We start from the raw sequence: 13,274 nt of genomic DNA, 5'->3' as shown, positions 1-13,274 counted from the left end.
ATTGTGCCCCCTTCACAGTAATAATGCTTATTGTGCCCCCTTAACATTAGTAATGCCCTCTGTGCCCCCTCCATAGTAGTAATGCCCTTTGTGCCCCCTCCATAGTAGTAATGCCCTCTGTGCCCCCAGCTGTTTGAAGAGAGGGCAGAGCTCATACGAGAGCTGCTTTCTCTGCTCTGCTCGCCGTAGCATTTGCAGTGATGAGCCGGTAAACAGAGCAGAGAAGGCAGCGCTCGTACAAAAGAAAGCGGACATCCCCTTTAAAGACATACTTGGAAAACATTACATGCATCGCTACAGAACATACAGGGTAATACAGCGCCACATATCTACCTCTTACATCCAGTGACTTCTCTTCTCTGATGTAGATATTCTCTTTCCTCCTCTTCTCCTGTCAGACCAGACCTAGAGAGTTTAACAAACAGACATCTTACTTTCCTACTTTTCCATCATCCTCCCACCTTCTCAACACCCCATCCTACCACCCCCAATACTGTGTCCACTGTGCTCCCCAATACTTTCCTGCAGAAATATTACCCCTGAAAATACTGGTACCACACAGATAGTGCGTCAGTACTAAAACACCCCTTTATATTGTGCGCTAGTAATAAAAAAAAAAAACACCTTCCTTTCAGATCAGATCCCCATATAAAACCCTAAATGACATCCCCCAATCTCAGACCAAACCCCCTTTAGACCTCTATGTCAGACCCCATATAAGACCCCAAGTCAGGCCCCCATTAGACCTCCAGACCCCCAAGTCAGACCCCCATTAGACCTCCAGACCCCCCAGTTAGACCTCCAGACCCCCCAATCACACCCCCCAGTCAGACCTCGAGACCGCCCAGTCAAACCTCCAGATCCCCAAGTCAGGCCCCCATTAGACCTCCAGACCCCCAAGTCAGACCCCCATTAGACCTCCAGACTCCCAATTAGACCCCCCAATCAGACCTCCAGAACCCACATTATGCAACGGCACGTTCGCAGGGGAAACACGTGAGGCTCACGGTGGGCCGATGGGGGTAGTAGTTGTTTGTACCCACGGTTAGCAGAGGGTCGGCAGTGCAGTGGATGGGTCGGCAGTGCAGTGGATGGGAAGACAGCACTAAATCCTCCGGGGCACTCTCTATTGCAGGGAACACCAGCCAGATGGAAGTTGAGGTGCCCTTGATGGTACAGGTGTTTAAGGTGCTTTGGTGGCTGGGCCCCTGTGTTCGTGACGCCAGCACCGTAAGGTGCAAATATTGAGTGTAGTAGTAGTAATGAGGAGTCAGTTGTTGTAAAACAATTGAACATTTACTTGAATCAATAGTCTCAAGGCAGATATTACAGTCCACCAATAAAGTGCAGTCATATAGCACCAGTAATGATTCAGATGTTAAGGTAATGGTAATACTTTATATTAGGTTTAGGCAATTGTCAATGGATGGATTTTCGAATACTGTTACTTGACAGACAAAGGCTGAGTATATTTACTTTAAGTCCAGACTATAGCACTCTGGTACTAAATATGCTGTTTTCTACTTATCTTGAGCTATCTAACAAGGGCGTTCTCCCTCGTGGCAGACATCAGTCTTCTGCTACATCATTTGCAGGATGCTCTTCTGAAGTAATCAGGATTTTAGGTTTCCACTATATCCCGGAAGGCTTCTAGTGAATAAGGACAATTCTGCGCACTAATTATCTATTCGTGTCCCGGCACTTGGAAAGTTGCATCTTATAAAGGGAAAAGCAATGTGGGCTTCCATCTGTATTGATGGACACGCTCATTGCTTCTGTTTCGGCACCCCCATGAAAGCGCTGAGAGCCAGCACCCGGGGCGGAGCGACCCCCCCCCCCCGCCTGGGCACGCCACTGCATGGGACGAAATAGTTCTGTCTGTGGTGTAGTGGACAGGGCTGTTATGGAGCAGCTCTGCAGTTACCAGCTCCGTGCACTACACAGTAAATGGATCTGTCTCGTTCCGGTACCACAGTTACTGCAAAAGAGCTGATCAGCGAGGCTGCATGGTGTCGGACCTTGCTGGTCAGATACTTATGACCTATCCTAACAATATGTCATCAATAGTAAAATCCTGGACAACAGCTTTAAATTATAAAAATCTGCCACCACTAGAGGGAGCTGAGGAGGTAACGTCATAGAATCTATACAGTGAACTCAGCAATAGCACTGATAACACTGTATGCTGTAAGCTCATAAGCGCCTTCTAGTGGCTGTCAATGGCAATTTGACTGCATGGGGGAGATTTATCACGAAGGGAATTTTTAAATTCAGTTTTGCAGGAATTTTCTGTTGGAGTAATTTTACAAAATGTATCAAACGTCACACGATGGTTGATAAATTTGCTGCATCTTTAGCCAGAGGCGTAACTATAGGGGAAGCAGGAGAAGCGGCTGTTTTAGGGCCCTGACCCCGAAGGGGCCCATCCAGGAGGAGAAGGACTAACAGATTTTGTCAGGGCAGCCTTAACAGTATTACACAATGAAATGATATACAGCGACAGTATAGACCATGTAAGAACAGCTGCCGGGCCTGGTCTGAGAGCGATCTTTACTAGCCACAGGAATGGGGGTGGCATGAAAGGAAGGGGTTGCGAAAAAATTACTGGGGGAGGGGGGCCCCATTCCAAAATATGCTGTGGGGCCAAGTCATTTCTAGCTACGCCACTGTCTTTAGCCGTATATCCAACACTTCTGTTTGGAGAAGGTACTACGCTTCCTATGCCGCCCCTTTATTGCGACAATTGCTGTGACTTTTTGAATAGTCACAGTTGATAAATCGGGCTTCAATCAGCTGTAGAATGCAAAATGTTATATAGTTGTTGCCCAAAAAAGCTCAAAAGCTCACGGATACTTGTTTTATCACTTTTTGAAGCCAACTGGAGAGCAGAACTTGATAAATTCTACTAGTGTTGAGAGCAAATATTAAAATTGCGAATATCGCCACTTCGAGAATTCTCGAATATTTTTAATATAGTGCTATATATTCATATTCGCGAATAGTGTTGAATATTCTAATCGCAAATTTATCGCAAATATATTACATTGCCGATTTAAGCAATCAATTAAACAATGACTGGAGATTTCTCGAATTTGCAAATTTATGGCTAATATTCGGCCAAAAATTAGCAAAATATCGCAAATTCGAATATTGCCTATGCCACTCATCACTACTCTGTATCAGGGAAGCGCTGCTCTGACTGCTGTAAAGATATATGAAGACCTTCATTTAGGCTGGACCTAAACACATGATGCTAAAAGGGGAAGGTTAACTATAAAAGGGTTTTCCGAGATTTTATAACTGATGAGCTATCCTCAGGATAGGTCATCAGTATCTGATCGGTGGAAGTCCGACACCCAGGACCCCAACCAGCTGTTTGAGAAGGCACCTGCCTTCTCCGTGCTCACCAAGCACAGCGCCGTACATAGTATAACGGCTGTGCTTGGTATCGCGCTCAGCCCAGAGCTGCGCATGGGCCACGTGACAGATGAACGTGTCATCACTGGCCTAGTGAAAGCTGAGAGAAATCTGTAGCGCTGCTGCCTTCTCAAACAGCTGATCGGTGGGGGTCCAAGGATAGGTCATCAGTATTAAAATCTCAGAAAACCCCTTCAAGCTAGCCTTGTCCATAAGATACTTGCTGTTGAAATGATCAGTTGCTTTGTGGCTACCATCCCCAAATCCCAAATTACATTAACAGTGGAGATAGATGCATGTAATATACCTGTGCAATATTACATGACTGTAGTTTATCGGTGATACTATATGATACTGCTGAAATACTCAGTCTTCGCCTATTTTTCTTTCTTTTTTTTCAGTGTTTTGCACATATTCAAAAGTGAAGCGCATCCATCTGTGTATAAAATGTGTTCCGGAGGAAAAGAAGGACTGAGCCTTTTTGGTAATACTGAACCTACGCACTCCCTCACGTCATATACCGTATACTCATGTAGACAGGTGCTGTCATCACAAGGACTTACCTTGGTGCAGCATTGGGAAAGTGCTTGGATTATCAGTTCTGCATTCAGTATCTACTAGATAATATCGACCTCCTCTGGGAAGATGGGTTGGTTATATACTAAGGGGGCCATTTATTTGGACCAGTGCTGGCAGTGGCCTACATAGAGAAGTAAGGGCCCCATAGCAAGGATCAAACCAGACCCCCAACACAGGTCCACCTAAATCCCTTTGAGCCATTTTTTCCACTGCTCATTTTCTAAAAGCTTTTCCTTTAGAGGATAGAGTACTGACCAAGTTTTCACCCCCAAGAGGGGATGATCCCAACTGGGCCCCCTCTTGCTCTGGGCCCCATAGCAGTCGCATGGTCTGCCCCTGAGTGCCGGCCTCTACATAAGCTAGGCGCATCCACCGCCAGTCTAAATCATCGCCAGCTTCCTTGCTGGCGTAGATTTACAACATTTTCTATGCCTAGAAAATGAGAAATGAGATGGGCCTGCCGGCCCACCCCCGCCACGCACACCCCTATTTAGACCTGGCGTGAGCAGCGGGAAAGTCGCAGAAGCTGGTGTATATCTAACCCCCAAGTATTTATGATGGGGAGGGTAGGTGATATTACATATGGAAAGTTTTGGACATACCAGTCTCATCGTTTCTTCAACTTGCGCCCTATTTGTGATAGCATACAGTATATCTGGTCAGTTTGCTGGAAGTTGGGCCAAAGCTGGCCAATAAACGAATGCTGATCAGCGATGTACTAGTTGATGTGCTCTTGTTTAAAGGACCCGTTACACAACCCCATGCAAAGTGACAGAGGGACGAACATTTGTTATTACCGTTCCCCATTCACTTTCCATATTGTCAGCAGCACATCCGCTGTTTACACTGGGTAGTATCCTGCTGATACATTATGATTTAGGTTGCTGAAAGATGTGATCGCCTGAGAAAGAAGCATTTGCTTGTTTTATTGGGTGATTGGAGCCACCTTTACACGGGCCACCCGCCAGTTATTGCGAATGGGCGCTGGCTCGATCATGAGTTGGTGTAAAAGGGCCCTAGGACTGCAGGATCAGACTACACAAAGTTTGTTTGCTGTCTGTTACCATGGAGACACATATTGTGCAGAGAAGTAGAAACTTTTTAATCAACCCCTATTGCAAAGATTCATCATTTTTTGCAAAGGTGCACAAAGCATTTAAAATAAGGCTGCTGTATAGAAGGAATATGGTGATGAGAAAAGCAGGTTTTCTGACTGTTGTCATATTTTAGGTCTTCTTAACCGATGCCAGTGCAGGTGGGGAGAGAATACGATGAGGTAAGTTGCAACAATTCTGTCTACTATGACGGCATTGGATGAGGCTTATTTAGCAAAATCCATCATTTTTACATGTACCTTGAGAGCTTTGGAATGTTTTGTGGGCGGAAGGAATTGTAATATGTGCAAAATGTATTAAAAGGACTATCCAAAACTGGTAACAAATCTCCAGGGGGGCGGGCATGGTCTAAAAGTGAAAAAAATATATATCATACTGTGTAACTGCATTTTATATGTTGTGATATATATCCTGTTCATTATCACTGTATTTTTAAGGCTCTGTGGAAAGGGTAAACGAATACTGAGAGACTGTTAGGACTTTGAATAGGAAGCTGGTAATTTTCCACAGCTGCCATAGAGTTTAACGAAGAGCTTGTTTTTGGGGGTAAAAGCCAGATGTTGTTTACCACCAAACCGAGACAGACTGGCCTTGTGACTGTCTGGTTTAGCTCTGTTATGTCTGGAAACTTGTTTTTGCCTGGAAAAACTGCTCTGTCATTGCTATTGAGTATTATTAAAGAGGTTGTCCGGGATCAAACTTATTTTTTTAAAAACAGCTTACTCACCGTTACAAGCCGGGTCAATGTTCACCAGATGTTTTTAGGTAGCTTTTATATTGCAGCATGGCTCCTACAGTCCCCAACAGATTGTTTACATATCTGTTTATCTATGCGATCACTTCCTGCCGCACTGCACTGTGGGTCCCAGCGCAGCGCAGCATCTCCCGATTTCTACATTCTAACATCGTCCCTGCACCCCCCCCCCCTCATACATATTCATGCCTCATGCACATTACATGGGAGGAGTTTTCTATGCTAACTAGCATAGTGATCTGCCTCCATTCATTATAAAGCTCCATGCCCTGTGACGTCACCGGACCGGAGGGGCGGGGCTTAGAGCGAAGTCGGCCGGCCTAGTTACCGCCCCTCCATCCACTCTGCATAATTACTTGGGCTGCCAGTGACGTCACCGGGCTCCCTGAGCAGCGGAAGAGGAGGCTTTGCTCGCCTGCCAGGGACCCAGTACGTCACTGAGAACAAGAAAACAGTCACTTCCGGCCAAGAATTTACTGGATGAAAACGGGGCTTGAGAAATATGTGCAAAAGGTAGTACATGCATGTTTGTAATGTGTAAGGCAGTCTAGTACTATTAGACCAATGTCCCCAATCCCGGACAACCCCTTTAAAGCTCTAATGGTAGTCTATGCCAGACGAGAGTGGTTTGTTTGTGCTGAGCTTCTCCACTCCACCCCTCCCACTAGAAGGCTCTAGTCTAGCTAAAACTGTATATGAGGAGAGCAGTCAGAGCCCCTAGTGTTCTGCAGTTAGGAAACAGTGCTTAGAAGAGGAGACTCTGCCAGCCTACTGAGTGACCAGAAGAAGACGCTGAGACGGGGATACTCTGCCACAGACCCTGGATCTCCAGCCTTGGACCAGGATATCATCCTTCTGAAGAGAGAGATGGACAGCTAGCTCAGGCCTTCCCTCAGCATCAAACCCTTCTTCTGCCCTGGAGGAGACTGGAGAAGCCAGCCCTATGCCTCACCTGTATTGTTTTGCACCTGACTTCCTCCAGTAAAGAAGCACACTGGTTTATTGCAAACCCTGAATCCCTGGACTTATTTCCCATTGGGGAGCACCACGCCTCACCATCCCTTCCGGAGAGGAACAACACGTGGTGACACTTCGACCCAGTGTAGGGTTGGGGCCACCCCAAACCCGGTCATTGCACACCAAGCTCTCATCTCCACCACTTTCGATCTCTGCCGGACCTGAAGTGTTTCATGCCTTCTAAATGCACGCCACTGCTGCCAAATCAATGTCCTCAGTGGTGACACATCAGTAATGGCACGTGACCGCTGAGCTTCAGTAGTCACATGCCGATCCTGCACAGGTCACCGCTGAGACCCTTATTGGCCAGCAATGGTGGCATGCATGTACATGGCACTTCACATTTCTGGTCTGACAAAGAACAGAAGCGGCAAAGATGAGAGTTCAGCACGATCTGATTTTTTTTTTTTACTTTTACACCATGCCTCTCCTCAGACATCCCCTTTAAAGATGAGCATCATTTTATGGTGAAAATACTGGCATACATGTACTCCAGCCATGGGGTGATATATGGAAGAGAAATGCGCCTAGACATCTACGCCAAATATATTGTGCAATAATTTTTTTTTTTTGCTAACAAGCAAACTCATGCATTCTACAATGTAACGCCTCACGCAGACGTCCGTGGAACATGGTCCGTGAGATATCAGACTGGTATCCTGCGGAGCGCACGGCGTCATAGCAACCAATGACGCCGTGCGCTCCTGCAATGCCAGTCCGGTATCTCACGGACCGTGTTCCACGAACGTCTAGCTGATACATTTCCCCAACCTGTTATCCATTGCTTCTTTTTAGATTGTGGTTGATGAGGCCTACACGGAACCAGGAAGAGCTGACATCTCGCCTTGATGTGATTGAATTTTTCATGGCTCCGCAAAACCAGGAAACTACCAGCAACATTCAGAGCTGCCTCAAGTACATAAAAAATATCCCTGTGAGTCTAAGCTGCAATTTTGCCAAACCATAAAGGTCTATTTCTTTTTGTATTAGGCTGGAGATGAACATGCTGTTAGTCTTCCCCATAAACAAAGCACATACAATATGCTTACCTATTAAGGGAGATAAGCTGCTGCCTGGCGCCACTGCTGACGTTTATCTCCCGGGGAACAAAGATACGTTCAGATACAATACGCCTGGTCCTTTTTTTCCCTAGGGGCTGTTCTCATTAGACTGTTAGTTAATTTTGGCTAATATTAAAGGGGTTTTCCCACAAATACAAACATCCGCTATCCACGGGATAGGGAATAAGTATGCGATTGGTGGGGTTCCAATCACTGCAGATCAGGAGAATCGGGGGTTGAGCATGAGCACTGCCTCTCACTGCATTCACTCTCTATAGGACTGCCGGAGACAACCAAGTACAGCGCTCCGCTATTTCCAGCAGTCCCATGCCGATTGTGCCTCCATATGGAATGGAAAGAAAGGGATGAAAATGAGCTCTTAACAAGCTCTGCCTCTGATGCCACCAGGTGTAAGGCAGCTATTGTATAAGTCAATAGGCCTGGAGACATGACTCGGATATTAAATAAGCCAGCACCTCATCTGCAGACAGCTGTTTCAGGGTGATTGGGGTGACAGTGCAGAGCAGAGATTGTACCCCCCAAATCCGTGAGCCAGTGCTCTCTACTCTGCACTGACGAGGGGCAATCACCCCGAAACAGCTGTCTGCAGATGAGGTGCTGGCTTATTTAATATACGAGTCATGTCTCAAGGCCTAACATTGACTTATAGCAGGCATGCTCAACCTGCAGCCCTCCAGCTGTTGCATAACTACAACTCCCAGCATGCCTGAACAGCCTACAGCAGGGCATTGCGGGAGTTGTAGTTTTACAACAGCTGGAGGGCTGCAGGTTGAGCATGCCTGACTTATAGGATAGCTGCCGTACATCTGGTGGCGTTAGAGGCGGAGCTTGTCTAGAGCTCACTTGCATCCCTTTCTTCCCAGAATTCCAGAGGAGCATGTATGGCCTATAAGTCTCCTCACGCCGATCAAGGTGCTTTCTCCCCAAGGAGAGATTGTACCCCCCCAAATCCATATGGAATGTATATGGAGGTACTGTACAACTCCGAGATCATGTGAAGTTGCATTATGGTTGTGCACACAAGCCCTCATTATTGCTGAGCATATATGCTGTAATGAATAATCAAAGCATCCCCAGTGAAGATACACCGATCAGCCAAAACATCAAAGAGTAACGAAACTTTTGTATACATTTTTGTTCACATGTCCCTAATGCCCTAATAACACTTTTGTAATATACTTTATTAATGGTTTTTGTATTTTTAATACACTTTTGCCTCCCTAAGGCCTCTTTCACATGACCGTTTTTTTCCCCCCGTTTACGGGCCGTTTTTTTGCGGTCCATATACGGTCCGTATACGGAACCATTGATTTCAATGGTTCCGCAAAAAAAACGGAATGTACTCCGTATGCATTCCGTTTCCGTATTTTCGTTTTTCCGTTCCGTTTTAACATTGAACATGTCCTATATTTGGCCGCAAATCACGTTCCGTGGCTCCATTAAAGTCTATGGGTCCGCAAAAAAACTGAATGCATACGGAAGTGCATCCGTATGTCTTCCGTATCCGTTCCGTTTTTTGCGGATCCATCTATTGAAAATGTTATGCCCAGCCCAATTTTTTCTATGAAATTACTGTGTACTGTATTTGCCATACGGAAAAACGGAACGGAAAAACGGAACGGAAACGGAAACACAACGGAAACAAAAAACGGAACAACGGATCCGTTTAAAACGGACCGCAAAACACTGAAAAAGCCATACTGTCGTGTGAAAGAGGCCTAAAGTGCATGTTTCGGTGAGTTCTGAAAAGCTTTACATACCGATCTACATTTGAATACAAAATTGCGCAACATTTGTAAGCCTCATCCCTGTAATACATGTACAACTACAATGGTGACTAATAAGGCTGAGTTCACCTAAGGGCTCATGCACACAAACGTATTTTCTTTCCATGTCTGTTCTGTTTCTTTGTGTGGACCATATGCAGAACCTTTCATGTCAATGGGTCCGCAAAAAAAACGGAAGGTACTCCGTGTGAATTCCGTTTCCGTAAAAAAAAAAAATATAGAACATGTCTTATTATTGTCCACATTACGGACAAGGATAGGACTGTTCTATTAGGGGCCTTCCATTCCACAAAATACGGAATGTAAACGGACTGCATCCGTATTTTTTGTGGATCCGTGTTTTGTGGACCGCAAAATACATACATTGGTGTGCATTGTGTGAGCCAAAACCAGTAGTGAAGTCGACTCAGAGATCAGGTATAATGATTTGATTTGCACCTGTTCTGGGTTTTTGATTCGCACCTGGTTTTGGCTCCCAATAACTGATCGAAATAACCGACCAAATAACTGAAGTGTGAACTGAGCCTAAGTCGCCTGTCACGTTTTTCTCCTAATCAGCTGATACTAAAGCGGATGACCCTCTCCAACACCAAGGTTTCGGACTGGCAGCTCCTGTACAAGGTACATTTGTCTCCACGGCTGGTATTTATGTGCCCCCATTTTAGGATTAGCCAGATAGTAAATGCTCTTCATTTCTCTCAATCCGCCATATTGTTTGCAGAGTGTCTACAGTGCTGTTTGCATAGGAGAAATATGCCGCTCGTTGCCTCAGACTGTGACCCTGTTCAGTCGCATCTCTTCTGCGTTCAGCGGTGACCTGCACTACATTGCCAGCATCATTAGTAAAGTGGTTTGTATCCCGACACTTTCTTATCTATCTACACATAAACCCTTGACAAACCTTTTTTTCATCTACAGTCAATTAGAAATAATCCAAGTCCCATGTTACAGCGATCTTGCCCATTCAGATCCATATATTCTTGCCTACAGATATAGGGCTACCTGCAGCCACCACTAGAGGGAGCTTACTGCACACTCTCATACATTGACCTCAAGAATAAAACTGTTTGCAGAGAGCTCCCTCTAGTGGTGGCTGTAGGTAGTCAAAATGTTATCAGTCTAAATCTGTGTCTAAGAAATCAAAAAAATTCCACTATAAAGATATATATGGAGGTTACTCAGCCCAGGATCTTGGAATCCCTTTTCCCATGTCTCCTCTATACGAACTTTATTTTTTTTCTCGTCTGTTTTATACTGTGTCATCAAACTCAATTTTTCGTTTGCATTTGTTTCCCCAGGTGGATTTTGAAGAAAGCCTAAGGGAAAAGCGGTTTTGCATTAAACCACAGATAGATCCAACTGTAGATGACAGTAAGTGACGTTTAGTCACGCGCAGACCTTCTAGAAGCATTTTTGAGCAAATGTTATTGATTTTACTTTGTTCTGAAAGTGTAATTTTTAGGTCCAAAGTTTTGTATACAGGGCTTTCTGATACAGTCCACTATATAGACACAGTTGTGGAATTAATTAAAAGGGTTGTCTGAGATTTTGGTATTGATGGCGCATCTTCAAGATAGGTCATCAATATCTGATTGGTGGGGTCCGGCTCCCAACACCCCTGCTGATTAGCTGTTTGAAGAGACCACAGTGCTCTTCAAATAGCCGTGGCCTCTTTCTAGGCCGGTGATGTCATGTACACCGGTCACATGGCCTAAGTGCAGCTCAGTCCTTGTTCAAGTGAATAGGTCTGGGTTGGAATACCAAGCACAGCTGCTATACAATGGATGTCGTTTGTCGTGGCATGCTGCTGATTGATGAGGGTAGGGCCGACTTTTGGGGGGGGGGGGGGTGCAAACAGGGCAATTCTAACATGCTGCAGCAGTCCGCTACTGTCTACCCCGCACAGTCTCCCCGTCTCACCAGACCTCAGTCACTGCACAGAATTAGAATCCTGCTGCCACACACATCCGACGTTCTGTCCATATATTGCCTGCACTTGCTCCAGGCTGCAAGGCCCAAACATCAGACTGGGATGACTGGGCCTTCTGCTGGCTCGGACCTCAGCTGCTGGACTGCAGGAGATCCCAGGACCCTGTCTTATGAAAGCACCTGGTACGTCCATCCAAGCATGCAGCAGTGTCTGTGGAGGAGGGTGCAGGGCTGCTGGTGGTCACTCTCATTGTAACAGCCCTGCACTGCCCTCAAGTATTGATGGTCACTGATCTGTGAGTTCCTTCTGTGAGCGCCCTGTGCCCCCTCTGTGAGCGCCCTGTGCCCCCTCTGTGAGCTCCCTGTGCCCCCTCTGTGAGCTCCCTGTGCCCCCTCTGTGAGCTCCCTGTGCCCCCTCTGTGAGCTCCCTGTGCCCCCTCTGTGAGCTCCCTGTGCCCCCCTCTGTGAGCTCCCTGTGCCCCCCTCTGTGAGCGCCCTGTGCCCCCTCTGTGAGCGCCCTGTGCCCCCCCTGTGAGCTCCCTGTGCCCCCTCTGTGAGCTCCCTGTGCCCCCTCTGTGAGCTCCCTGTGCCCCCTCTGTGAGCTCCCTGTGCCCCCTCTGTGAGCTCCCTGTGCCCCCTCTGTGAGCTCCCTGTGCCCCCCTCTGTGAGCTCCCTGTGCCCCCCTCTGTGAGCTCCCTGTGCCCCCTCTGTGAGCTCCCTGTGTCCCCTCTGTGAGCACCCTCGTGTGCGCTCCTTGCGACCCCTGTGTGCGCTCTGTGTGGCCTCTGTGCTCCCAGTGGGAGTTGTGTGTGCTCCCTGTGCCCCCTCTGATCCCGGTGTGTGTCCCCTCTGTGAGCTGTGTGTGAGCTCCTTGTGTCAGGAGTGTGCTACCTGTGACTCCAGTGTGAGCTAGGTCTGCAGCACTTTTAGGACACCACCAAAAAGCGTGCTTGTGACGTGGCCATTCTGCATTCAATTACCGCATGGCTGTCTGGGCCATAGAGGGCTCTAGTTAAACTATTGAAGACTGCATTGTTTAGGTGGTCTGCATTGTTAATTGGGGGAGGGGCAGTGGCAATGGAGTATAGATCACAAATTAGCAGTGTTTTTTTCCCCAGTAATTGGGGGGAGCAGAACAGGGCTGCTAATAAAGGAATCTGTAAAGCTATGTCACATATTATAACAGTGTGTCCTCCACAGATCCCCCATAACAGTGTGTCCTCCACAGATCCCCCATAACAGTGTGTCCTCCACAGATCCCCCATAACAGTGTGTCCTCCACAGATCCCCCATAACAGTGTGTCCTCCACAGATCCCCCATAACAGTGTGTCCTCCACAGATCCCCCATAACAGTGTGTCCTCCACAGATCCCCCATAACAGTGTCATCCACAAATCCCCCATAACGGTGTCATCCGCAGATCCCCCATAACGGTGTCACCCGCAGATCCCCCATAACGGTGTCATCCGCAGATCCCCCATAACGGTGTCATCCGCAGATCCCCCATAACGGTGTCATCCGCAGATCCCCCATAACGGTGTCATCCGCAGATCCCCCATAACGGTGTCATCCGCAGATCCCCCATAACGGTGTC

The 13,274-nt window shown here is 47.0% G+C and overlaps 1 protein-coding gene across 1 annotated transcript in view; it reads left to right on the top strand.

The window, feature by feature from the left end:
- MSH5 (mutS homolog 5) overlaps positions 1-13,274 on the top strand; it is a 78,417-nt gene that overhangs the window by 36,545 nt on the left and 28,598 nt on the right. The window contains exons 9-14 of the mRNA XM_040405753.1: positions 3,819-3,901; positions 5,227-5,272; positions 7,678-7,816; positions 10,310-10,372; positions 10,473-10,601; positions 11,050-11,122. Coding sequence (XP_040261687.1) covers positions 3,819-3,901; positions 5,227-5,272; positions 7,678-7,816; positions 10,310-10,372; positions 10,473-10,601; positions 11,050-11,122 — 533 coding nt within the window. The remainder of the gene's footprint in view (positions 1-3,818; positions 3,902-5,226; positions 5,273-7,677; positions 7,817-10,309; positions 10,373-10,472; positions 10,602-11,049; positions 11,123-13,274) is intronic.

This window comes from Bufo bufo, chromosome 8 (assembly GCF_905171765.1).
Source record: "Bufo bufo chromosome 8, aBufBuf1.1, whole genome shotgun sequence".
In the NCBI taxonomy this organism is placed as follows: Eukaryota; Metazoa; Chordata; class Amphibia; order Anura; family Bufonidae; genus Bufo; species Bufo bufo.
This window is presented reverse-complemented; position numbering and strand designations above follow the sequence as displayed.